This window comes from Anomaloglossus baeobatrachus, chromosome 4, assembly GCF_048569485.1.
Source record: "Anomaloglossus baeobatrachus isolate aAnoBae1 chromosome 4, aAnoBae1.hap1, whole genome shotgun sequence".
Classification (NCBI taxonomy): domain Eukaryota; kingdom Metazoa; phylum Chordata; class Amphibia; order Anura; family Aromobatidae; genus Anomaloglossus; species Anomaloglossus baeobatrachus.
Window position 1 is genome coordinate 381853454 of NC_134356.1, and position 25220 is coordinate 381878673.

General features: G+C 50.3%; 1 protein-coding gene and 1 long non-coding RNA gene across 6 annotated transcripts in view; one reads left to right on the forward strand and one right to left on the reverse strand.

Moving 5' to 3' along the window:
- Positions 1-1743, reverse strand: part of CACNA2D1 (calcium voltage-gated channel auxiliary subunit alpha2delta 1) — a 1186557-nt gene extending 1184814 nt beyond the window's left edge. For 3 of the 4 annotated variants that reach the window (XM_075345220.1, XM_075345219.1, XM_075345218.1), the window contains exon 1: positions 1412-1742. In XM_075345220.1, coding sequence (XP_075201335.1) covers positions 1412-1506 — 95 coding nt within the window. In that variant the 5' untranslated portion in view covers positions 1507-1742. Of the gene's footprint in view, positions 1-1411 lie in introns of all 4 variants that reach the window. The other variant, XM_075345217.1, reaches the window with a different exon arrangement.
- A 7446-nt stretch (positions 1744-9189) lies between these two features.
- LOC142301556 (uncharacterized) overlaps positions 9190-25220 on the forward strand; it is a 39090-nt gene continuing 23059 nt past the window's right edge. For both annotated transcript variants that reach the window (XR_012752829.1, XR_012752828.1), the window contains exon 1: positions 9190-9256. This is a non-coding gene — a long non-coding RNA (uncharacterized LOC142301556). The remainder of the gene's footprint in view (positions 9257-25220) is intronic.

Below are 25220 nucleotides of genomic sequence, written 5' to 3' on the forward strand. Positions count from 1 at the left end.
GAACAGGATCCATTTATAACAGCACAAGCAGCACTAATTGGACAAATGTACTACTGGCAGTGAGCACTCCCTTCCATTCTGTACTGCCCTCGTCTCAGAGCAGACATACAATCCTATCGGGAAGATCACACCAAGACTTGGGCTTTGTGTGCTTGAGTGCCTTTCCTGAACAGGTCCTATTCTGTGCTTCTGCCAGGCAAGGGATCAGCCCCTGTAATTAGCAAAGTGGATCCATGGAGTATTTGTACATATCTACTAGAGATGTATAAATATTTATCATTTGCCTGTTATCTACAGAATCCTCAGCTCTAAAGTGTAATGTGTCGGATGGGAGCAGCCTTCATCCCCCATAGTCTGACAGAGGGGGGACAGATGACATCCCAGCATTGCTCACATCTATCCAGCCTGATTAATGACTATAGGCAGCAGATTCACGGCTCTTTCTTTCCATGAAGCCACTACTGTCACAGCCAGCGTGGTTGATGGGCCCCTCGGTCTGGCTGGTGGCTGTATGGTCAGTGAGGGTGTATGGTGGCTGTATGGTCAGTGAGGGTGTATGGTGGCTGTATGGTCAGTGAGGGTGTATGGTGGGTGTATGGTGGCTGTATGGTCAGTGAGGGTGTATGGTGGCTATATGGTCAGTGAGGGTGTATGGTGGCTGTATGGTCAGTGTGATTGTATGGTGGCTATATGGTCAGTGAGGGTGTATGGTGGCTGTATGGTCAGTGAGGGTGTATGGTGGCTGTATGGTCAGTGAGGGTGTATGGTGGCTGTATGGTCAGTGAGGGTGTATGGTGGCTGTATGGTCAGTGAGGGTGTATGGTGGCTGTATGGTCAGTGAGGGTGTATGGTGGCTGTATGGTCAGTGTGATTGTATGGTGGCTGTATGGTCAGTGTGATTGTATGGTGGCTGTATGGTCAGTGTGATTGTATGGTGGCTATATGGTCAGTGAGGGTGTATGGTGGGTGTATGGTGGCTGTATGGTCAGTGAGGGTGTATGGTGGCTGTATGGTCAGTGAGGGTGTATGGTGGCTGTATGGTCAGTGAGGTTGTATGGTGGCTGTATGGTCAGTGAGGTTGTATGGTGGCTGTATGGTCAGTGAGGTTGTATGGTGGCTGTATGGTCAGTGAGGTTGTATGGTGGCTGTATGGTCAGTGAGGTTGTATGAAGAGCAGAACTTTAATCAAGCATAGACATGACCTTCCCTTATAAAGAGATATCATGAAACTTTATTCCCAGCTCTGCCAGTTATATTTAGAGTTGGAACCAGTTTTGCTCTCTTGCAGATTCCCAGGGATTTTCAAAGTAATGCACTAGATCTAATGCCTGGCATCAATACAGAAGTGCCCCAGGATGAACCCCCCATGCCACCTTGTGCCACCGCCCGGGCATGTAACCTGCTTACTTACGTGGCAGCAGATGGAAAGTATTCTTCCGAAGAAGGACAGATCAGCAAGGATTGGAAAAGTGTGAGGATGAGGACTAGAACCCAGGAAGCAGCCATCTTCACAATCTAACAGGCAGATCTGCTATCCAGTATCACAGACAAGGATGGGATGGAGAAGAGCAGCGTAAACTCCAGGCAGAGACGAGCAGAGCACGGCTACTCCGCCAGCCGCCCCCGATCAGCCATCACTGACACTTTGGGAACAGCTCTCAGCTCCGTCTCCCTCTCTCCGTTTCCTGATTTATTCCCCCGATGGCAGAGAAGGGGAGGGAGGATGAGGTGGGTAAGTTACAAGGGAGGAGTGAGGGGAGGGAGGATGAGGTGGGTAAGTTACAAGGGAGGAGTGAGGGGAGGCTCCTGCACTCAGCACACGCTGCTGGAAAGTTAAGAGCAGGCTGCGCTCAATCACAGATGACAGCTCACCACGCCCGGCCCGGAGCACGGAGGCAACTTCTGCTCAGCCGGCGGAGCCCGAGTGTCAGCGAGCGCCAGCCACACTGTGCAGCCTCTCCTGCACTCTCCAGACACACTGTGCAGCCTCTCCTGCACTCTCCAGACACACTGTGCAGCCTCTCCTGCACTCTCCAGACACACTGTGCAGCCTCTCCTGCACTCTCCAGACACACTGTGCAGCCTCTCCTGCACTCTCCAGACACACTGTGCAGCCTCTCCTGCACTCTCCAGACACACTGTGCAGCCTCTCCGGCACTCTCCAGACACACTGTGCAGCCTCTCCTGCACTCTCCAGACACACTGTGCAGCCTCTCCTGCACTCTCCAGACACACTGTGCAGCCTCTCCTGCACTCTCCAGACACACTGTGCAGCCTCTCCGGCACTCTCCAGACACACTGTGCAGCCTCTCCTGCACTCTCCAGACACACTGTGCAGCCTCTCCTGCACTCTCCAGACACACTGTGCAGCCTCTCCTGCACTCTCCAGACACACTGTGCAGCCTCTCCTGCACTCTCCAGACACACTGTGCAGCCTCTCCGGCACTCTCCAGACACACTGTGCAGCCTCTCCTGCACTCTCCAGCCACACTGTGCAGCCTCTCCTGCACTCTCCAGCCACACTGTGCAGCCTCTCCTGCACTCTCCAGACACACTGTGCAGCCTCTCCTGCACTCTCCAGACACACTGTGCAGCCTCTCCTGCACTCTCCAGCCACACTGTGCAGCCTCTCCTGCACTCTCCAGCCACACTGTGCAGCCTCTCCTGCACTCTCCAGACACACTGTGCAGCCTCTCCTGCACTCTCCAGACACACTGTGCAGCCTCTCCGGCACTCTCCAGACACACTGTGCAGCCTCTCCTGCACTCTCCAGACACACTGTGCAGCCTCTCCTGCACTCTCCAGACACACTGTGCAGCCTCTCCTGCACTCTCCAGACACACTGTGCAGCCTCTCCGGCACTCTCCAGACACACTGTGCAGCCTCTCCTGCACTCTCCAGCCACACTGTGCAGCCTCTCCTGCACTCTCCAGACACACTGTGCAGCCTCTCCTGCACTCTCCAGACACACTGTGCAGCCTCTCCGGCACTCTCCAGACACACTGTGCAGCCTCTCCTGCACTCTCCAGACACACTGTGCAGCCTCTCCGGCACTCTCCAGACACACTGTGCAGCCTTTCCTGCACTCTCCAGACGCACTGTGCAGCCTCTCCTGCACTCTCCAGACACACTGTGCAGCCTCTCCTGCACTCTCCAGACACACTGTGCAGCCTCTCCTGCACTCTCCAGACACACTGTGCAGCCTCTCCTGCACTCTCCAGACACACTGTGCAGCCTCTCCTGCACTCTCCAGACACACTGTGCAGCCTCTCCGGCACTCTCCAGACACACTGTGCAGCCTCTCCTGCACTCTCCAGCCACACTGTGCAGCCTCTCCTGCACTCTCCAGACACACTGTGCAGCCTCTCCTGCACCCTCCAGCCACACTGTGCAGCCTCTCCTGCACTCTCCAGACACACTGTGCAGCCTCTCCTGCACTCTCCAGACACACTGTGCAGCCTCTCCTGCACTCTCCAGACACACTGTGCAGCCTCTCCTGCACTCTCCAGACACACTGTGCAGCCTCTCCTGCACTCTCCAGACACACTGTGCAGCCTCTCCTGCACTCTCCAGACACACTGTGCAGCCTCTCCTGCACTCTCCAGACACACTGTGCAGCCTCTCCTGCACTCTCCAGACACACTGTGCAGCCTCTCCTGCACTCTCCAGACACACTGTGCAGCCTCTCCTGCACTCTCCAGACACACTGTGCAGCCTCTCCTGCACTCTCCAGCCACACTGTGCAGCCTCTCCGGCACTCTCCAGCCACACTGTGCAGCCTCTCCGGCACTCTCCAGCCACACTGTGCAGCCTCTCCTGCACTCTCCAGCCACACTGTGCAGCCTCTCCTGCACTCTCCAGCCACACTGTGCAGCCTCTCCTGCACTCTCCAGCCACACTGTGCAGCCTCTCCTGCACTCTCCAGCCACACTGTGCAGCCTCTCCTGCACTCTCCAGACACACTGTGCAGCGTCTCCTGCACTCTCCAGACACACTGTGCAGCGTCTCCTGCACTCTCCAGACACACTGTGCAGCCTCTCCTGCACTCTCCAGACACACTGTGCAGCCTCTCCTGCACTCTCCAGCCACACTGTGCAGCCTCTCCTGCACTCTCCAGCCACACTGTGCAGCCTCTCCTGCACTCTCCAGACACACTGTGCAGCCTCTCCTGCACTCTCCAGACACACTGTGCAGCCTCTCCTGCACTCTCCAGACACACTGTGCAGCCTCTCCTGCACTCTCCAGACACACTGTGCAGCCTCTCCTGCACTCTCCAGCCACACTGTGCAGCCTCTCCTGCACTCTCCAGACACACTGTGCAGCCTCTCCTGCACCCTCCAGACACACTGTGCAGCCTCTCCTGCACCCTCCAGACACACTGTGCAGCCTCTCCTGCACCCTCCAGACACACTGTGCAGCCTCTCCTGCACCCTCCAGACACACTGTGCAGCCTCTCCTGCACTCTCCAGACACACTGTGCAGCCTCTCCTGCACTCTCCAGACACACTGTGCAGCCTCTCCTGCACTCTCCAGACACACTGTGCAGCCTCTCCTGCACTCTCCAGACACACTGTGCAGCCTCTCCTGCACTCTCCAGACACACTGTGCAGCCTCTCCTGCACTCTCCAGCCACACTGTGCAGCCTCTCCGGCACTCTCCAGCCACACTGTGCAGCCTCTCCGGCACTCTCCAGCCACACTGTGCAGCCTCTCCTGCACTCTCCAGCCACACTGTGCAGCCTCTCCTGCACTCTCCAGCCACACTGTGCAGCCTCTCCTGCACTCTCCAGCCACACTGTGCAGCCTCTCCTGCACTCTCCAGCCACACTGTGCAGCCTCTCCTGCACTCTCCAGCCACACTGTGCAGCCTCTCCTGCACTCTCCAGACACACTGTGCAGCGTCTCCTGCACTCTCCAGACACACTGTGCAGCGTCTCCTGCACTCTCCAGACACACTGTGCAGCCTCTCCTGCACTCTCCAGACACACTGTGCAGCCTCTCCTGCACTCTCCAGCCACACTGTGCAGCCTCTCCTGCACTCTCCAGACACACTGTGCAGCCTCTCCTGCACTCTCCAGCCACACTGTGCAGCCTCTCCTGCACTCTCCAGACACACTGTGCAGCCTCTCCTGCACTCTCCAGACACACTGTGCAGCCTCTCCTGCACTCTCCAGACACACTGTGCAGCCTCTCCTGCACTCTCCAGCCACACTGTGCAGCCTCTCCTGCACCCTCCAGCCACACTGTGCAGCCTCTCCTGCACCCTCCAGACACACTGTGCAGCCTCTCCTGCACCCTCCAGACACACTGTGCAGCCTCTCCTGCACCCTCCAGACACACTGTGCAGCCTCTCCTGCACCCTCCAGACACACTGTGCAGCCTCTCCTGCACCCTCCAGACACACTGTGCAGCCTCTCCTGCACCCTCCAGACACACTGTGCAGCCTCTCCTGCACTCTCCAGACACACTGTGCAGCCTCTCCTGCACTCTCCAGACACACTGTGCAGCCTCTCCTGCACTCTCCAGACACACTGTGCAGCCTCTCCTGCACTCTCCAGCCACACTGTGCAGCCTCTCCGGCACTCTCCAGCCACACTGTGCAGCCTCTCCTGCACTCTCCAGCCACACTGTGCAGCCTCTCCTGCACTCTCCAGCCACACTGTGCAGCCTCTCCTGCACTCTCCAGACACACTGTGCAGCCTCTCCTGCACTCTCCAGACACACTGTGCAGCCTCTCCTGCACTCTCCAGACACACTGTGCAGCCTCTCCTGCACTCTCCAGACACACTGTGCAGCCTCTCCTGCACTCTCCAGACACACTGTGCAGCCTCTCCTGCACTCTCCAGACACACTGTGCAGCCTCTCCGGCACTCTCCAGCCACACTGTGCAGCCTCTCCTGCACTCTCCAGCCACACTGTGCAGCCTCTCCTGCACTCTCCAGCCACACTGTGCAGCCTCTCCTGCACTCTCCAGACACACTGTGCAGCCTCTCCTGCACTCTCCAGCCACACTGTGCAGCCTCTCCTGCACTCTCCAGCCACACTGTGCAGCCTCTCCTGCACTCTCCAGCCACACTGTGCAGCCTCTCCTGCACTCTCCAGACACACTGTGCAGCCTCTCCTGCACTCTCCAGACACACTGTGCAGCCTCTCCTGCACTCTCCAGACACACTGTGCAGCCTCTCCTGCACTCTCCAGACACACTGTGCAGCTTCTCCTGCACTCCCCAGACACACTGTGCAGCCTCTCCTGCACTCTCCAGACACACTGTGCAGCCTCTCCTGCACTCTCCAGACACACTGTGCAGCCTCTCCTGCACTCTCCAGACACACTGTGCAGCTTCTCCTGCACTCTCCAGACACACTGTGCAGCCTCTCCTGCACTCTCCAGACACACTGTGCAGCCTCTCCTGCACTCTCCAGACACACTGTGCAGCCTCTCCTGCACTCTCCAGACACACTGTGCAGCCTCTCCTGCACTCTCCAGACACACTGTGCAGCCTCTCCTGCACTCTCCAGACACACTGTGCAGCCTCTCCTGCACTCTCCAGACACACTGTGCAGCCTCTCCGGCACTCTCCAGCCACACTGTGCAGCCTCTCCTGCACTCTCCAGCCACACTGTGCAGCCTCTCCTGCACTCTCCAGCCACACTGTGCAGCGTCTCCTGCACTCTCCAGACACACTGTGCAGCCTCTCCTGCACTCTCCAGCCACACTGTGCAGCCTCTCCTGCACTCTCCAGCCACACTGTGCAGCCTCTCCTGCACTCTCCAGCCACACTGTGCAGCCTCTCCTGCACTCTCCAGACACACTGTGCAGCCTCTCCTGCACTCTCCAGACACACTGTGCAGCCTCTCCTGCACTCTCCAGACACACTGTGCAGCCTTTCCTGCACTCTCCAGACACACTGTGCAGCCTCTCCTGCACTCTCCAGACACACTGTGCAGCTTCTCCTGCACTCCCCAGACACACTGTGCAGCCTCTCCTGCACTCTCCAGACACACTGTGCAGCCTCTCCTGCACTCTCCAGACACACTGTGCAGCCTCTCCTGCACTCTCCAGACACACTGTGCAGCTTCTCCTGCACTCTCCAGACACACTGTGCAGCCTCTCCTGCACTCTCCAGACACACTGTGCAGCCTCTCCTGCACTCTCCAGACACACTGTGCAGCCTCTCCTGCACTCTCCAGACACACTGTGCAGCCTCTCCTGCACTCTCCAGACACACTGTGCAGCCTCTCCTGCACTCTCCAGACACACTGTGCAGCCTCTCCTGCACTCTCCAGACACACTGTGCAGCCTCTCCTGCACCCTCCAGACACACTGTGCAGCCTCTCCTGCACCCTCCAGCCACACTGTGCAGCCTCTCCTGCACTCTCCAGCCACACTGTGCAGCCTCTCCTGCACTCTCCAGCCACACTGTGCAGCCTCTCCTGCACTCTCCAGCCACACTGTGCAGCCTCTCCTGCACTCTCCAGCCACACTGTGCAGCCTCTCCTGCACTCTCCAGCCACACTGTGCAGCCTCTCCTGCACTCTCCAGACACACTGTGCAGCCTCTCCTGCACTCTCCAGACACACTGTGCAGCCTCTCCTGCACTCTCCAGACACACTGTGCAGCCTCTCCTGCACTCTCCAGACACACTGTGCAGCCTCTCCTGCACTCTCCAGACACACTGTGCAGCCTCTCCTGCACTCTCCAGACACACTGTGCAGCCTCTCCTGCACTCTCCAGACACACTGTGCAGCCTCCGCTCCTGCATTACCGTAATTACCGTGCTGCTGCGGCAGACCTATTGTCTCCAATTACCAACATAGCCAGCATTAGGCGGCATTTCTTATCTGCCAGCCTGATCTACATCACCAGGAGCCGAACAGCTTGTGCTACATCCCGGGCTTCTCTCCACACAGCCAGGAACACTGCTCCTCCCAAACCTGCCCCGCTCTGTGTGCACACTCCAAGCTGCAGGAACCTCAGATATGCACACACTCCAAGCTGCAGCAAATCCAGATATGCACACACTCCAAGCTGCAAGAACCCCAGATATGCACACACTCCAAGCTGCAGCAAATCCAGATATGCACACACTCCAAGCTGCAGCAAATCCAGATATGCACACACTCCAAGCTGCACCAACCCCAGATATGCACACACTCCAAGCTGCACCAACCCCAGATATGCACACACTCCAAACTGCAGCAAATCCAGATATGCACACACTCCAAGCTGCAGCAAACCCAGATATGCACACACTCCAAGCTGCAGCAAACCCAGATATGCACACACTCCAAGCTGCAGCAAACCCAGATATGCACACACTCCAAGCTGCAGCAAACCCAGATATGCACACACTCCAAGCTGCAGAAAACCCAGATATGCACACACTCCAAGCTGCAGCAAACCCAGATATGCACACACTCCAAGCTGCAGCAAACCCAGATATGCACACACTCCAAGCTGCAGCAAACCCAGATATGCACACACTCCAAGCTGCAGCAAACCCAGATATGCACACACTCCAAGCTGTAGCAAACCCAGATATGCACACACTCCAAGCGGCAACCAATCTAGATATGTACACACTCCAAGCTGCAGCAAATTCAGATATGCACACACTCCAAGCTGCAGCAAACACAGATGTGTACACACTCCAAGCTGCAGCAAATCCCGATATGAACACACTCCAAGCTGCAACCAATCCGGATCGTTTGGATCACTGTGTGGATCTATAAGTGTGCAGAAAATGAATTAGCTCATATTATGCATTTACTTACCATCTACTCTCCATAATCTAATCATCGTGTCTGCTCTATTCACAGGTATGTGTGACTGTGACAGCCACCCATCTTTCCCATGATTAGCCTTTCCTTCTATGTATCCTGATTTCTCTGCATCTGGTATGTGTGACAGCCACTCATCTTTCCCATGATTAGCCTTTCCTTCTATGTATCCTGATTTCTCTGCATCTTGTATGTGTGACAGCCACCCATCTTTCCCATGATTAGCCTTTCCTTCTATGTACCCTGATTTCTCTGCATCTTGTATGTGTGACAGCCACCCATCTTTCCCATGATTAGCCTTTCCTTCTATGTACCCTGATTTCTCTGCATCTTGTATGTGTGACAGCCACCCATCTTTCCCATGATTAGCCTTTCCTTCTATGTATCCTGATTTCTCTGCATCTTGTATGTGTGACAGCCACCCATCTTTCCCATGATTAGCCTTTCCTTCTATGTATCCTGATTTCTCTGCATCTGGTATGTATGTCATGACCCCCAACCCCCATTTCTTTATGACCCCCTGTTATCTGTGCCTATGTTTTCATACATTAGGGGTCAGCTTTGATTTAAGTAATCAGGATGAGTACCAGCCCCTCCCTTCTGTGATCCACCTGAGTGCTTTCTAACACTATATATGTGGTTCACATTGTCGGCGTGTGGATCTATAAGTGTGCAGAAAATGAATTAGCCCGAATTGGATCGGAAGGTAACTGGAAACATAGTCACAGTAAACAATGTTTGTGTGTATTTTAACTTTCACCCCTATAATACTTCACTTCCTACTTTCCCCTCTGATCCCTACACCCAGTAATGAACTATTCATCTGCTCCCCACTCATCTCACCTTCTCCTCAGATCTGTTTTTCCACATTACACCCAGTGTCTCCAGACACACACAGCCACCTCATGCCCTCTCCTGCTCCCATCTACTAACATTCTCTCTACTTCTCCTCACTGCTGGGGATATCTCTCCAAATCCTGGCCCTCCCCACCACGTCCCCATTGTTACATCTAACTGCCATCCACACTGTAAGGGCTAAGCCACATGGCGAGAAAAACAGTGCGAGTGGAGTGCGATAAAACATCGCATTCCCCTCGGACCAATTCTAGCCTGTGTGTCAGCACACATGGGCGATTATTTTCTCAGCCCTAATCGGACTGAGAAAACAATCGCAGCATGCTGCGATTGTAAGCTGAGTCTCTTTTTCTCGCACCCATTCAAATGAATGGGGCGAGAGAAAAATCGCACTGCACTCGCGGTACACTCCCCACCTGGCTACTACATTTCCTTTCCACCGACATCCCCACCATCATCATGGGTGACTTTAACATCCTCATTGACACTTCTCACTCTTCTGTCTCTAAACTTCTAACACTCGCTTCGTTCTTCGGCCTCACCTAATGGTCTTCTGCAGCTACTCACAAAGATGGCCACACGCTGGACCTCATCTTCACTCGCCTCTGTTCCCTATCTAACCTCTCTAACTCGCCTCTCCCCCTATCTGACCACAACCTACTCACATTCTCTTCCCTCTCTTCTCCAAGTACACAACCTCCCCTCCACAATCTTTCACACCCCCGCAGAAATATCAATCACCTTGATTTACACTCACTCTGTCTCTTTGCCCTCTTGCAGACATTGCTTCTTCACACGATGCAGATGCTGCTGCCACTTTATACAACACCACCACCATCTCTGCAACTCTTGAATTAGCTGCCCTTCTCACACACACCAAAACCCGCACAATCGACAGGCAACCCTGGCACACGAGCCAGACTAAAGAATCTCAACTGGGTTCCAGAATTGCTGAGCACAGGTGGAAGAGGTCTCATTCCATTGAGCACTTCATTACATACAAACAGGCTCTCACCACTTTCAAGTCTGCACTCACTGCTGCAAAACAAACCTACTTCTCATCCCTCATATCCTCTCTATCCCACAACCCTAAACAGCTATTCAACACTTTCAACTCTCTCCTCCGTGCCCCAGCACCACCTCCCTCTCTTCTCATCTCATCTGAAGACTTTGCCTCTTTCTTCAAGCAGAAGATTGACAACATCAGAGCAAGCTTTGGCCCACAATCACCACAGCCACTCTTCACAACTACACAGCCTTCTTCCTCCAAATCCAACTTCTCCACCATGACAGAAGATCATCTTTCCACTCTACTCTCAAGATCACATCTCACAACCTGCCTGCTTGATTCACTCCCATCCCACCTCATCCCCAATCTCACCACAGTCTTCATCCCGACCTTAACACTAGAAGCCCCAGAGAGGGGTCATTTAACATTTCTACCTTTGGAATGGGGGGAGCTCGAAATGTCTGCAACTTCTAGTGTTAACCCATCTCTTCAAACTATCACTAACAACTGGTGTATTCCCTTCATGCTTTAAACATGCCTCCATCACACCCATCCTCAAAAAGCCCTCCCTTGACCCTTCCTCTGTGTCAAACTATCGCTCCATATCACTTTTTCCTTATGCCTCAAAACTACTGGAACAGCATGTCCATCTTGAACTGTCCTCATACCTCTCTTCCTGCTCCCTCTTTGACCGGTTACAATCTGGCTTCCGACCCCATCATTCCACTGAAACTGCCTTAACCAAAGTCACTAATGACCTACTAACCGCAAAAGACTAGCGACACTTCTCTGTCCTCCTCCTCCTGGACCTGTCCTCTGCCTTCGACACAGTAGACCACTCCCTTCTACTACAAATTCTTGTCTCTGGGCATCACAGACTTGGCACTATCTTGGATCTCCTCATACTTAACCAATCTAACTTTCAGCGTCTCCCACTCACACCACTTCCTAATCTCTCCCCCTATCTGTCGGTGTCCCCCAAGGTTCAGTTCTTGGACCCCTGCTGTTCTCCATTTACACCTTCGGCCTGGGACAGCTCATAGAGTCCCACGGCTTTCAGTATCGTATCTACGCTTATGATGCGCAGATCTACCTCTCTGGACCTGACATCACCTCCCTACTAACCAGAATCCCACAATGCCTGTCTGCTATATCATCCTTTTTCTCTACTCAATTCTTAAAATTGAACATGGACAAAACAGAATTCATTGTCTTTCCTCCTCATCACTCAACTCCCCCACCTGACATATCCATCAATGTCAATGGCTGCTCACTTTCCCCAGTGCCACATGCTCGCTGCCTGGGAGTAATCCTAAACTCTGATCTCTCTTTCAAGCCACACATCCAAGCCCCCTTCACCTCCTACCGCCTCCAACTCAAAAATATTTCCCGCATCCGTACATTCCTTTCCCAAGAAGCTGCAAAAACCCTAGTACATGCCCTTATTATCTGCCGCCTGGATTATTGCAACTTCCTGCTCTGTGGCCTCCCTTCTAACAGTCTCACACCCCTACAATCTATTCTAAACTATGTTGCCCGGCTAATCCACCTGTCCCCTCGCTACTCCCCGACCTCTCCTCTCTGCCAATCCCTTCACTGGCTTCCCATTGCCCAACGCCTGCAGTTCAAAACCCTAACCATGACCTACAAAGCCATCCAACACCTGTCTCCTCCCTACATCTCTGACCTAGTCTCCCGTTATTTACCTGCACGTAACCTTCAATCCTCACAAGATCTCCTTCTCTACTCCCCTCTCATCTCCTCTTCCCACCATCGCATCCAAGATTTCTCCCGTGCCTCCCCCATACTCTGGAATGCTCTGCCTCAACACATCAGACTCTCGCCTACCTTGACAAGCTTCAAAAGGAACCTGAAGACCCACCTCTTCCGACAAGCCTACAACCTGCCATAACCTTCTGTATCCTCACCTATCCCCTGTAGACTGTGACCCTTCGCGGGCAGGGACCTCTCTCCTCCTGTCTGTGTCTTGTATTTTTTATGATTATTGTACTCGTCCAGATTATGTATACCCCTTTCACTTGTAAAGCGCCATGGAATTGATGGTGCTATAATAGTTATATTATTATTATTATTTAACTAACTACTCTCTAAGCTGCAGCAAACCCAGATATGTACACACTCCAAGCTGCAGAATATCCAGATATGTACACACTACAAGCTGCAGCAAATCCATATATGTATAAACTCCAAGCTGCAACAAATCCGGATATGCACACACTCCAAGCTGCAACAAATCCCGATATGCACACATTCCAAGATGCAGCAAACCCAGATATTGTCACACTCCAAGCTGCAGCAAACCAAGATATGTACACACTCCAAGGTGCAGCAAACCTAGCCATGCACACACTCCAAGCTGCAACAAATTCAGATATGTACACACTCCAAGCTGCAGCAAACCCAGATATGTGCACACTACAAGCTGTAGCAAATCCAGATATGTACACACTCCAAGCTGCAGCAAAAATACACACACTCCAAGCTGCAGCAACTGTACACACACTCCAAGCTGCAGCAAATCCAGATATGCACATACTCCAAGCTGCAGCAGATCTATTCATGTACACACTGCAAGCTGCAACAAATCCAGATATGTACACATTCCAAGCTGCAGCAACTTTATACACACTCCAACCTGCAGCAGATACATCTATATACACACTCCAAGCTGCAACAAATATACAAACTTCAAGCTGCAGCAGATTCATCCATGTACACGCTCCAAGCTGCAGCAAATCCATCTATATGCACACTTCAAGCTGCAGCAAACATACACAGAGTCCAAGCTGCAGCAGATGTACAGACTCCAAGCTGCAGCAGGTCTAGCCATATAAACACTCTAAAGGGTACTTTACACGCTGCGATATCCCTATCATTATCGCTAGCGAGCGTACCCGCTCCCGTTGGTTGTGCGTCACGGGCAAATCGCTGCCCATGGCGCACAATATCGCTTACACCCATCACACGGACTTACCTTCCCCGCGACGTCGCTCTGGCCTGCGAACCGCCTCCTTTTTAAGGGGGTGGTTCATGTGGCGTCACATGGCAGCCGTCCAATAGAAGCGGAGGGGCGGAATATCCCGCCCACCTCCTTCCTTCCTCATTGCCGGTGGACGCAGGTAAGGAGATGTTCGTCGTTCCTGCGGTGTCACACATAGCGATGTGTGATGACGCAGGAACGGCAAACAACCAGCGGCATGCATCACCAACGATATTATGAAAAAGAGCGACGTGTCAACGATCAATGATTTTTGATGTTTTTGCGATCGTTGATCGTCGCTCCTAGGTGTCACGCTGTGATGTCGCTAACGACGCTGGATGTGCGTCACTAACAATGTGACCCCGACGATATATCGTTAGCGATGTCGCAGCGTGTAAAGCACCCTTAAGTTGCAGCAAACACAGATATGCACACACTCCAAGCTGCAACAAATCCGGATATACAGACATTCCAAGCTGCAGCAAACCAAGCTATGTACACACTCCAAACTGCAACAAATCCGGATATGTACACACTACAAGCTGCAGCAAATGTACACAAACTCCAAGCTGCAGCAACTGGACACACACTCCAAGCTACAGCAAATCCAGATATGCACATACTCCAAGCTGCAGCAGATCCATCCATGTACACACTCCAAGCTGCAACAAATCCAGATATGTATACATTATAAGCTGCAGCAACTGTACACACACTCCAACCTGCAGCAGACACATCTATATACACATTCTAAGCTGCAACAAATCCAGATATGTACACACTCCAAGCTGCAGCAACTATACACACACTCCAACCTGCAGCAGATACATCTATATGCACATTCCAAGCTGCAACAAATATACACACTTCAAGCTGCAGCAGATCCATCCATGTACACACTCTAAGGAGCACTTTGCACACTACGACATCGCAGGCGCGATGTCGGTGGGGTCAAATTGAAAGTGACGCACATCCAGCGTCGCAGGCGATATCGTAATGTGTAAAGCCTTTTTGATACGATTAACGCGCAAAATCGGCGTAATGATATCATCGGTGTAGCGTCGGTCATTTCCATAATTTGGAAATCACCGATGTTACGATGTTGTTCCTCGTTCCAGCGGCATCACACATCGCTGTGTGTGAAGCGGCAGGAGCGAGGAACATCTACCTGCGCCCTGCGGCTCACACTGGCTATGCGGAAGGAAGGAGGTGGGCGGGATGTTTACATCCCGCTCATCTCCCCTTAATAAGGAGGCGGGTCGCTGGCCAGAGCGACGTCGCAGGGCAGGTGAGTGCATATGAAGCTGGCGTAGCGATAATGTTCGCTACGCCAGCTATCACCATAATATCGCAGCTGTGACGGGGGCGGGGACTATCGCGCTCGACATCGCAAGCGTAGTGTGCAAAGTGTGCAAAGTGACCCTAAGCTGCAGCAGATACATCGATCTACATGCTCCAAGCTGCAGCAAGTCCATCTATATGCACACTTCAAGCTGCAGCAAACATACACAGACTCCAAGCTGCAGAAGGTCTAGCCATGTACACACTCGAAGTTGCAGCAGGTCCATCTATATACACCCTCCAAGCTGCAGCAAGTCCATCTATATACACCCTCCAAGCTGCAGCAAGTTAATCTATGTACACACTCCAACGTGAAGCAGGTCCATCTATGTATACATTCAAAGCTGCAGGAAGTCCATCTCTATAAACACTCCAAGCTGCAGCAGGTCCATCTATGTACACATTCCAAGGTGCAGCAAGTCCATCTATGTACACATTCCAAGGTGTAGCAAGTCCATCTATATACACACTCAAAGCTGCAGCAAATCCATCTATATACACAAACTCCAAGCTGCAGAAAATCTATTTAAATACACACATTCCAAGCCGCAGCAGGTCCATCTAAGCTGCATAAAGTTCATCCTGTACACACTCCAAGCTGCAGCAGGTCCATCTATATATTCACTCCAAGCTGCAGGAAATCCATCTATATATTCACTCCAAGCTGCAGGAAGTCCATCCACGAGGACAGACTAAAGAATAAAGAAAAGGAATAAATAAAAAGAATGAATGTAATTAATTTATTGGTCCCAAAATATGGAGCTGTATAAGATTCTTGGGCATCTGACACATGCAATGAACATGAAATATACCATATGTAGATTACATAGGAATGAGCACATAACCATGTGAATATTACAGTTAGGTCCAGAAATATTTGGACAGTGACACAATTTTCGCGAGTTGGGCTCTGCATGCCACCACATTGGATTTGAAATGAAACCTCTACAACAGAATTCAAGTGCAGATTGTAACGTTTAATTTGAAGGTTTGAACAAAAATATCTGATAGAAATTGTAGGAATTGTACACATTTCTTTACAAACACTCTACATTTTAGGAGGTCAAAAGTAATTGGACAAATAAACCAAACCCAAACAAAATATTTTTATTTTCAATATTTTGTTGTGAATCCTTTGGAGGCAATCACTGCCGTAAGTCTGGAACCCATGGACATCACCAAACGCTGGGTTTCCTCCTTCTTAATGCATTGCCAGGCCTTTACAGCCGCAGCCTTCAGGTCTTGCTTGTTTGTGGGTCTTTCCGTCTTAAGTCTGGATTTGAGCAAGTGAAATGCATGCTCAATTGGGTTAAGATCTGGTGATTGACTTGGCCATTGCAGAATGTTCCACTTTTTTGCACTCATGAACTCCTGGGTAGCTTTGGCTGTATGCTTGGGGTCATTGTCCATCTGTACTATGAAGCGCCGTCCGATCAACTTTGCAGCATTTGGCTGAATCTGGGCTGAAAGTATATCCAGGTACACTTCAGAATTCATCCGGCTACTCTTGTCTGCTGTTATGTCATCAATAAACACAAGTGACCCAGTGCCATTGAAAGCCATGCATGCCCATGCCATCACGTTGCCTCCACCATGTTTTACAGAGGATGTGGTGTGCCTTGGATCATGTGCCGTTCCCTTTCTTCTCCAAACTTTTTCTTCCCATCATTCTGGTACAGGTTGATCTTTGTCTCATCTGTCCATAGAATACTTTTCCAGAACTGAGCTGGCTTCATGAGGTGTTTTTCAGCAAATTTAACTCTGGCCTGTCTATTTTTGGAATTGATGAATGGTTTGCATCTAGATGTGAACCCTTTGTATTTACTTTCATGGAGTCTTCTCTTTACTGTTGACTTAGAGACAGATACACCTACTTCACTGAGAGTGTTCTGGACTTCAGTTGATGTTGTGAACGGGTTCTTCTTCACCAAAGAAAGTATGCGGCGATCATCCACCACTGTTGTCATCCGTGGACGACCAGGCCTTTTTGAGTTTCCAAGCTCACCAGTCAATTCCTTTTTTCTCACAATGTACGCGACTGTTGATTTTGCTACTCCAAGCATGTCTGCTATCTCTCTGATGGATTTTTTCTTTTTTTTCAGCCTCAGGATGTTCTGCTTCACCTCAATTGAGAGTTCCTTAGACCGCATGTTGTCTGGTCACAGCAACAGCTTCCAAATGCAAAACCACACACCTGTAATCAACCCCAGACCTTTTAACTACTTCATTGATTACAGGTTAACGAGGGAGACACCTTCAGAGTTAATTGCAGCCCTTAGAGTCCCTTGTCCAATTACTTTTGGTCCCTTGAAAAAGAGGAGGCTATGCATTACAGAGCTATGATTCCTAAACCCTTTCTCCGATTTGGATGGGAAAACTCTCATATTGAAGCTGGGAGTGTGCACTTTCAGCCCATATTAAATATATAATTGTATTTCTCAACATGTTTTTGTAAACAGCTAAAATAACAAAACTTGTGTCACTGTCCAAATATTTCTGGCCCTGACTGTATATTCACTGTTTCTTAGCTGGGGAATGAATATGAAATACATGTAGATTACAGGGGAATGAACACATATTCTACATAAACGGGTAAATATTACCTGTGCTTGATAGGTAAGGAATGCGCAAAGAATATATGTAGACATTAGAAAAATTAACTAGAGTTGAGTGCGGTTCGTTGTTCTCCAATTCGCGGTTCGAGTGATTTTGGGGGGTGTTCTAGATCGAACTAGAACTCGAGCTTTTTGCTAAAAGTTTGTTAGCTCGAGTTATGTTCGATAACGGTTCTATCAGCAAAAAGCCTAGCTAATTACTAGCTGGCTTTTAGCTGTAATAGTGTAAGTCACTCTGTGATTCACACTATTATGAAATTTCAGCGTATAGTGTGCGGGGACTGCGCGTTCAGATCACTGCTTCTGGGATAATGGCGATCGCCATTTTTTTTTCTTTTCTTCCTTCCCTAAGCGCGCGTGTAGTGGGGCGGGCCAGCATGTCAGCCAATCCCAGACATACACACAGCTAAGTGGACTTTTTGCCAGACAAGCAAGGGTATGTGTCATAGGCTGTCCATGTCACATGTCCTTGCATTATAAATACGGGCATTTTCTCTCACGGCGCCATTATCTGCCTTCTGCGTCTGGGTGAGTGACAGTCACCACTGACGCAGCTCCTGCCGCCGATCCTGCTGTGTACGCTCTACAGACAGCACTCTACAGATTAGGGATAGAAGTTTAATTCAGCCCTTTTCAGGGCTCATTTCATCCGGCTCAGAGCCATAGGTGACAGTCAGGTCCGTGGAAACAGTTTTTAACAGCTACAGATAACAGCGTCTGTGTAGCTAAGCTCAGGGACTTCCTTGCTGCATTTCAACATTAGGAGGGATAGAAAGTGAGGCTTCCTTTCCTCTACACTAACCCACAACCCAGCCACTGTACCCTCCTGCCCTTTTTAGCAAAGCCATTTTAATTGCAGAGTGCTGCCAGTTAGGGCCATCCAAAGAGTGGCTGCTGTACTCCATTATTGTGGCACTTGTGCCAAGCAAGTCCCACCACCTCTGCATTCTCCCCTCCTGCACATTTTTGCAAAGGCATTTTAATTGAAAAGAGTGCTAGCAGTTAGTGGCATCCAAAAAGTGGCTTTTGGACTCCATTAATGTCCCACTGGTGCCAAGCAATTTCCAGCACCTTCTAGTTATGTTCGAGAACGGTTCTAGCAGCAAAAACCCAAGCTAATTACTAGCTGGCTTTTCGCTGTTATAGTGTAAGTCACACTGTTATGAAATTTCAGCGTATAGTGTGCGGGGACTGCGCATTCAGATCACTGCTGCTGGGATAATGGCGATCGCCATTTTTTTTTTTTTCCTTGTCTTCCTTCCCTAAGCACGCGTGTAGTGGGCCGGGCCAGCATGTCAGCCAATCCCAGACACACGCACAGCTAAGTGGACATTTAGCCAGAGAAGCAACAGCATGTGTGATAGGATGTAAATGTCACATGTCCCTGCATTATAAATAGGGGCATCTGCCCGTCTGCACGCCATTATCTGCCTTCTGCATCTGGGTGTCAGTCACCGCAGGTGCAGATCCTCTCTCCGATACTGCTGTGTACGCTCTACACACAGCGCTATACAGAATAGGGATAGAAGTTTCTTTCAGCCCTTGTAAGGGCTAATAACAACAGGCTCAGAGCCATAGGTGACAGTCAGGTCCATGGAAAGAGGTTTTAACAGCTACAGATAAGAGCGTCTGTGTAGCTAAGATCAGGGAGTTTCTTGCTGCATTTCACCATTAGGAGGGATAGAAAGTGAGTCTTCCTTTCCTCTACACTGACCCACAACCCGGCCACTGTACCCTCCTGCCCTTTGCACACTCAAGCTCATTGTTACTAAGCCATTATACTAGCAAACACTGAGGAAACTTAGTGGCATCCTAAAAGTGTCTGTTGGACTTCCATTAGTGTCCCACTAGTTCAAATCTATTTGCAGCACCTCTGCATTGCACCCTCTAGCTCATTTTTACTAAGCCATTATAATAGCAAACACTGAGGAAACTTAGTGACATCCTAAAAGTGGCTGTTGTACTCCATTTGTGCCCCACTGGTGCAAAGCAATTTCCATCACCTCTGCATTACACCCTCCTGCTCATTTTTAATAAGCTATAATAATAGCAAAAAATGCTGCAACTTAGTGGCATCCAAAAAGTGGCTGTTGTACTCCATTTGTGCCCCAATGGTGCAAAGCAATTTACAGCACCTCTGCATTACACCCTCCTGCTCATTTTTAATATGCTATAATAATAGCAAAAAATGCTGCAACTTAGTGGCATACAAAAAGTGGCTGTTGTACTCCATTTGTGCCCCACTGGTGCAAAGCAATTTCCAGCACCTCTGCATTACACCCTCCTGCTCATTTTGCTACGCACATTTTATAGCAAACTCATGGAATTCCTTGCTGCATTACATCATTAGGAGGGATAGAAAGTGAGGATTCCTTTACTGTCCTGGCACCCACAGAACACGGCCACTGTACCCACCTGCCCACTTTTGCCACGCTATTTATTTTGTCCAAAGAGCTGACTCTTTTTCTGCCATCCTAAAATTGTTTGGAATATTAAGTTAGTGTTCCTTTGCTGCCAAGCAAGGTACAACACATGGGCATTCTACACTCCTTTCCATTTGTGGAACGCAATTATTAACTGCAAGTAGTCCAGCCAATCTTTGACGAAGGTGCAGGCGTGGATATAATGTTTCCTTCATCCAATGGTGGTTCTCTCGATGTCTGACAGCTCAACAATACCATCTGTTTTCACTTACAAAACAAATGATGACCTGCCAATCACACTCCCGCTTTCTGGTAACTGGGTGGAAGTTCAGTGTGAAAAAGCATGTGTGACTGCTGTCACCACAGTCACAGAGGATGAAGAGCACGCAAATACACTTGATGGGGCAGGCGGTGGTTACACAGCCCCGCTAGGCCGCATTGTAGCACAGTGAAATTCCCATTGCGACTTATGCTTCATTTTAAGTCTTGTATTTGGTGTGATCCCCAGTATGCAGCAAAACCACGCAACATGAAAAGCACTGTATGCAGTTGGGTTCATAAATGATTTTTTAACTTTCCCAAAACAAACAATAAGAACCATGCATAAAATTGAAATAATAGAACAATCTATTCAGTTGCCTACTACTTGCTAATCCCTCTGCATAGCAGCAGTAATTATATGTGTGTGTGTGTGTGTGTGTGTGTGTGTGTGTGAACACGACTTACTAGTGTCGTAGTGGCGCATCACAAGAGCTTCCCAGTTACTTACCTAAACTTAGACAAAACACATCACCCACCCTGAATACCCTTGTTAGCTGAAGCCTGACAGATAAGGCAGATAAGTGTGAATGCAAACCCCACAGCTCTGCAACACAGTCATGGAAATCTTGAAAAGCAACAGTCAATGCAAACGTGTCGCTGTCCCTCTATGATTTAAACTGTACGTGACAATTTGACAGTGCAGAGGCAGCAAGTCTGATTGTCTATATAGTCGTCTTACCCAGAACAGATATGTGTTTTGATAATAAAACAAAGTGTTGCGTGCACGCATTACTGTCTAGGCACAGCCTACCGTACCCGGGTACTGTGATGTCCATTTGCCATAAATACAGACTTTACACTCCTATCATGGTAAACAGTATAGACAGCACAGGAAGAATGTTGGTCTGTGGCACAGGATGCTGCTCACTGGCGTTACGGTACTCCTCACCAAACTCCAAAATGACTCCCCTCACAATTGAATGAAGTGTTTCCGCGGTTGCTCTTTGTTGTAACACACACCTTTATCTTTTCATTCTGTTCATAGACTGCATCTCCAAGTCCACACCCAAAGATCGTTTTGCTATTGCTATAGTGACCAAACAGACAAAAGCAGCTCCAAAAAAACAGCAGTCCCTTGTGTGTAGTCTGCAACAATGCATGCAATGAACGGCAAATAAGCATGTTGCATTGACAGTGGCTAAAGCTGAGCAATACATCCTCACGCTATCAATTCATATCCATGTGACACTTCATGGTGGAAGTACTCAAAGTTGAGATTTTTTGCCTTCTACTTAGAGATTGTTACAGATTACATGACTTGGGTGATCCTTTGCTATGTCCAAAAAATTCCCAGGCTAGGCAAGGCTTACAGCCCACGCGAATTGCATAGCCAACATGACTTATGCTCATAGGCAGAGTTGTGGCCGAGGATTCAGTTGTTGACGTGCTTCCAGTACTTTGTCTCTGTCCAGGAAGACACAACGTAAACTCATCGTCAGTAGCATCCTCCTCCACCTCCTCTGCTGACATCATCGATTGGCTCACTTTGGTTTGACAGTAAGTGGTGTGTCCAACCTCATCATCACCCTGTGTGTTTTCATTCCCCTCGTCCTGAGTCCTCAGTGACAACCTCTTCCTGCCCTGACCGAATAGCAAAGTTGACGTTACAATCAGGTATCTGAGTCTCCTCATGTTACCCATTGTCTCCACCAGGATGATGTACGGTTTGCTAATGAGGGTGTAGATTATACTCAGCACCTTTTTCATCGGGGCCTGGATCCGACTCACAAACCTTCTGGCCATCTGTGCAGATAATTTCCCCTGTCTCCTGTAACTCGCTGCCTCAACACGTCAGATTATCTGCTACACACGCAAGCTTCAAACAGAACGTGAAAACTCATCTGTTCATAAATGACTATAACCATTAAATAACACCACCACCGTGCGGAGCTTCTGCCCAACCTACATTCCACCTACTGTCTCCTCCCCAAAATACTTTACAATGTAATCCCGCAAGGGCTGGGTCCTCTGCCCTCTGTACCAGTCTGTCTATTGTTACTTGTATATGTATTCTGTATGTAACCCCCTTGTCATATACAGCACCATGGAATCAATGGTGATCTATAAATAAATATTAACAATAATAATAATAATAAGAAGAAGAACTTCTTTGTCTGTACTCACTGCAGCTTTTGAGCAGACCTCTGATTCCCAGGCTATAGTGTGACTGAATGGCTCTGCAGACTCAACAATCTCTGTTACCCCTTATTCAGCAGGGCTGGTAGAAACTTGAGAGCAGTTATGAAGCAAGTGCAATTGGGTTTACACCACTGTGGAATGTAGTATTTCTGATATTGAACTTGAGGTGGAGGAGAGCCCACTTTATTGTGCACTTGACATCCATTGAAGCAGCAGCTGATTTGGTGCCTCATCTACTTTTGTTAACTATGGTCTTGTCCGTGAAAAAATGATCATCTCAGATTATCTACGGGAAGAAGTACACCTGTTATTTTAGCTGTTATTTGTTGTTATGAATTGGTGCCGCCGTAAACGCAAGCAACCTGCTGCGGTTCCAGTTGCGCCCAGGCGTCAGCTGCCATTTAGGGCTGTGCCTCGGGTTGTCCAGCTGGCTGCTTTCTCCACCATGTCTAAGTGTGGAGAGGTGGCCAGTGCGCATGCGTGTGCCGATTTACCCCAGCCGCAGCCTAACTCCAGTATTTCACCTACTGAGTATGCTCAGCCTGACTGTGTCTTTCCTGAGGCTAAAGGCTACTTTACACACTGCGATATCGGTCCCGATATCGCTAGTGTGCGTACCCGCCCCCATCTGTTGCGCGACATGGGCATATCGCTGCCCGTGCCGCACAACATCGCCCAGAGCCGTCACACATACTTACCTGTCCGGCGACGTCGCTGTGACCGGCGAACCGCCTCCTTTCTAAGGGGGCGGTCCGTGCGGCGTCACAGCGACGTCACTGAACCGCCGCCCAATCGCAGCGGAGGGGCGGAGATGAGCGGGACATAACATCCCGCCCACCTCCTTCCTTCCGCATAGCGGCCGGGAGGCAGGTAGGGAGACGTTCCTCGCTCCTGCGGCGTCACACGCAGCGATGTGTGATGCCGCAGGAACGAGGAACAACCTCGTTACTGCTGAAGTAACGATTTTTGGGAATTAGGACCCGTGTAGCCGATTAGCGATAAATCACGCTTTTGCGACGATTTTACATCGCTGAACGCTGTTACACAAAGCTATATCGCTAACGATTGCGGAAGTGCGTCACCAAAACCGTGACCCCAACGACAAAATTCGGGCGATATCGCAGTGTGTAAAGCCCGCTTTAGTCTTCATTTTGGGCTACAGCGCATGCTCATTTGGACTGTGCCTGTGTCATTCTGCGACCTGCGGTTCCACACACTTAAACAGGGCCCTGGGGCTTGCCTCACTCTCGGGAGGTCACTACAACTAACTGCACCCAACATCAGCCCCAGGTGTCCCCTTACACTGCAGTGGCAGTCCCCACTGACCGCAATACCGAGAGTGGTGTCACGAAAATACATATAAAGAAGCAACCTACCTGTGACCAGACTGTTCCTCCACGTGGAGTCCCTGAAGGTAATGCACCGACACAACACCTTTGGGGCTTCACACTTACTGCAAAAAGCCTCTTTGCACAGGTACTTGCACTCCGTGCCGGGTCTAAGTCCTGTGTTGTGCCTAGACAGCATGCTGAAGCGGATAGTCTTTTTTTCTGAAACTGTATTTCATGCTACTGAGCATGCTCAGGCACTTACTGCATCAGAGGCTAGGTCCGGTAATTAACTCTTTGGACCTGCCCCTGATGTGGGGGGCCCATATAGACCACAGGGCATCAGGTGTCCTAACGATGTGGCCAGGCCACTCCCAACTGGCTTGCAGAGGCCCTCCCCTATGACTTGTCACCTCATTATTGTTGGTCAGACGATGACTGGTGAGGTGTTTGGGTCGTGGCAGCCATGAGGTCATCATTGAAGTTGCGGTTCCAAATAGGAATCTAGTTATGCCACTCATGACGTGTCACTCTGCTTTTGTCTCCAGGAGGTGCATTGTGGTCCACCCTGGTTTGGGGCGGGCCCAGGTTATAAAAGGGGCTGGAGCCAACAAGAAGGTGCCCAGTCTTCTATTATGCTCCGAAAGAGCACACCTCCATGTGTTGAACCCATTGCGGCTTTAGGCCAGAGGTAGGTAGGGATAGGGCGTCGATGCAGGCCACCACCACAGTTGGTAACGCAGAACGTTTAAGACCAGCTCCTGTCCTACCAGTCCTGCTAGTGCAGCCCAGTGGCATTAACAGGCCTGCTGCTGCTGATGCGCCTGCTGTCCATAGGTGTGTCCCCTACGCACACGGACAGCGTATACAATGGCCCCTGTGTTAACAGGGAGTTCCGGGGCTGGGTGGGCGTGTGGACCCTGTCACGCTAACAGGGCTCCCAGTCTCCAGATCCGAGTGGCGTCTAACTCGGTTCAGGCTACTATATGTTTCAGAGTCAACCTGCTCTGTATCCTCCACCTAACCTTCCAGTTGCCAACCTCTCCTTTTCCATCTGGGAGCACGGTGGACATCGAATGGCAATTGGGATATATACCTTTCTCTTTCTTTTCTTCTTAATTTTTTTATATAGCGGTAACATAGTATATACCACCTTATCCTAATCTGCCAGTCCCACCATAACAGATGTTTTTTTTTTCAGCAAATGTTACTGTTGCTTAACCACCAAACCCATGGACACAAACTTTTTTCCCCTTTCCAACACACCTGTTCCCCTTTCCACCAGCATCTGTCCTTTTTCAACTCATTTTGTATATGACCAAAAGTGCAACTCTGCAGGGACACCGTACTCAACGCCGTCTCAGCACAGCAGCCAGCCCTCTGTTTCTCAGATGTGGACAAGTAAAAGA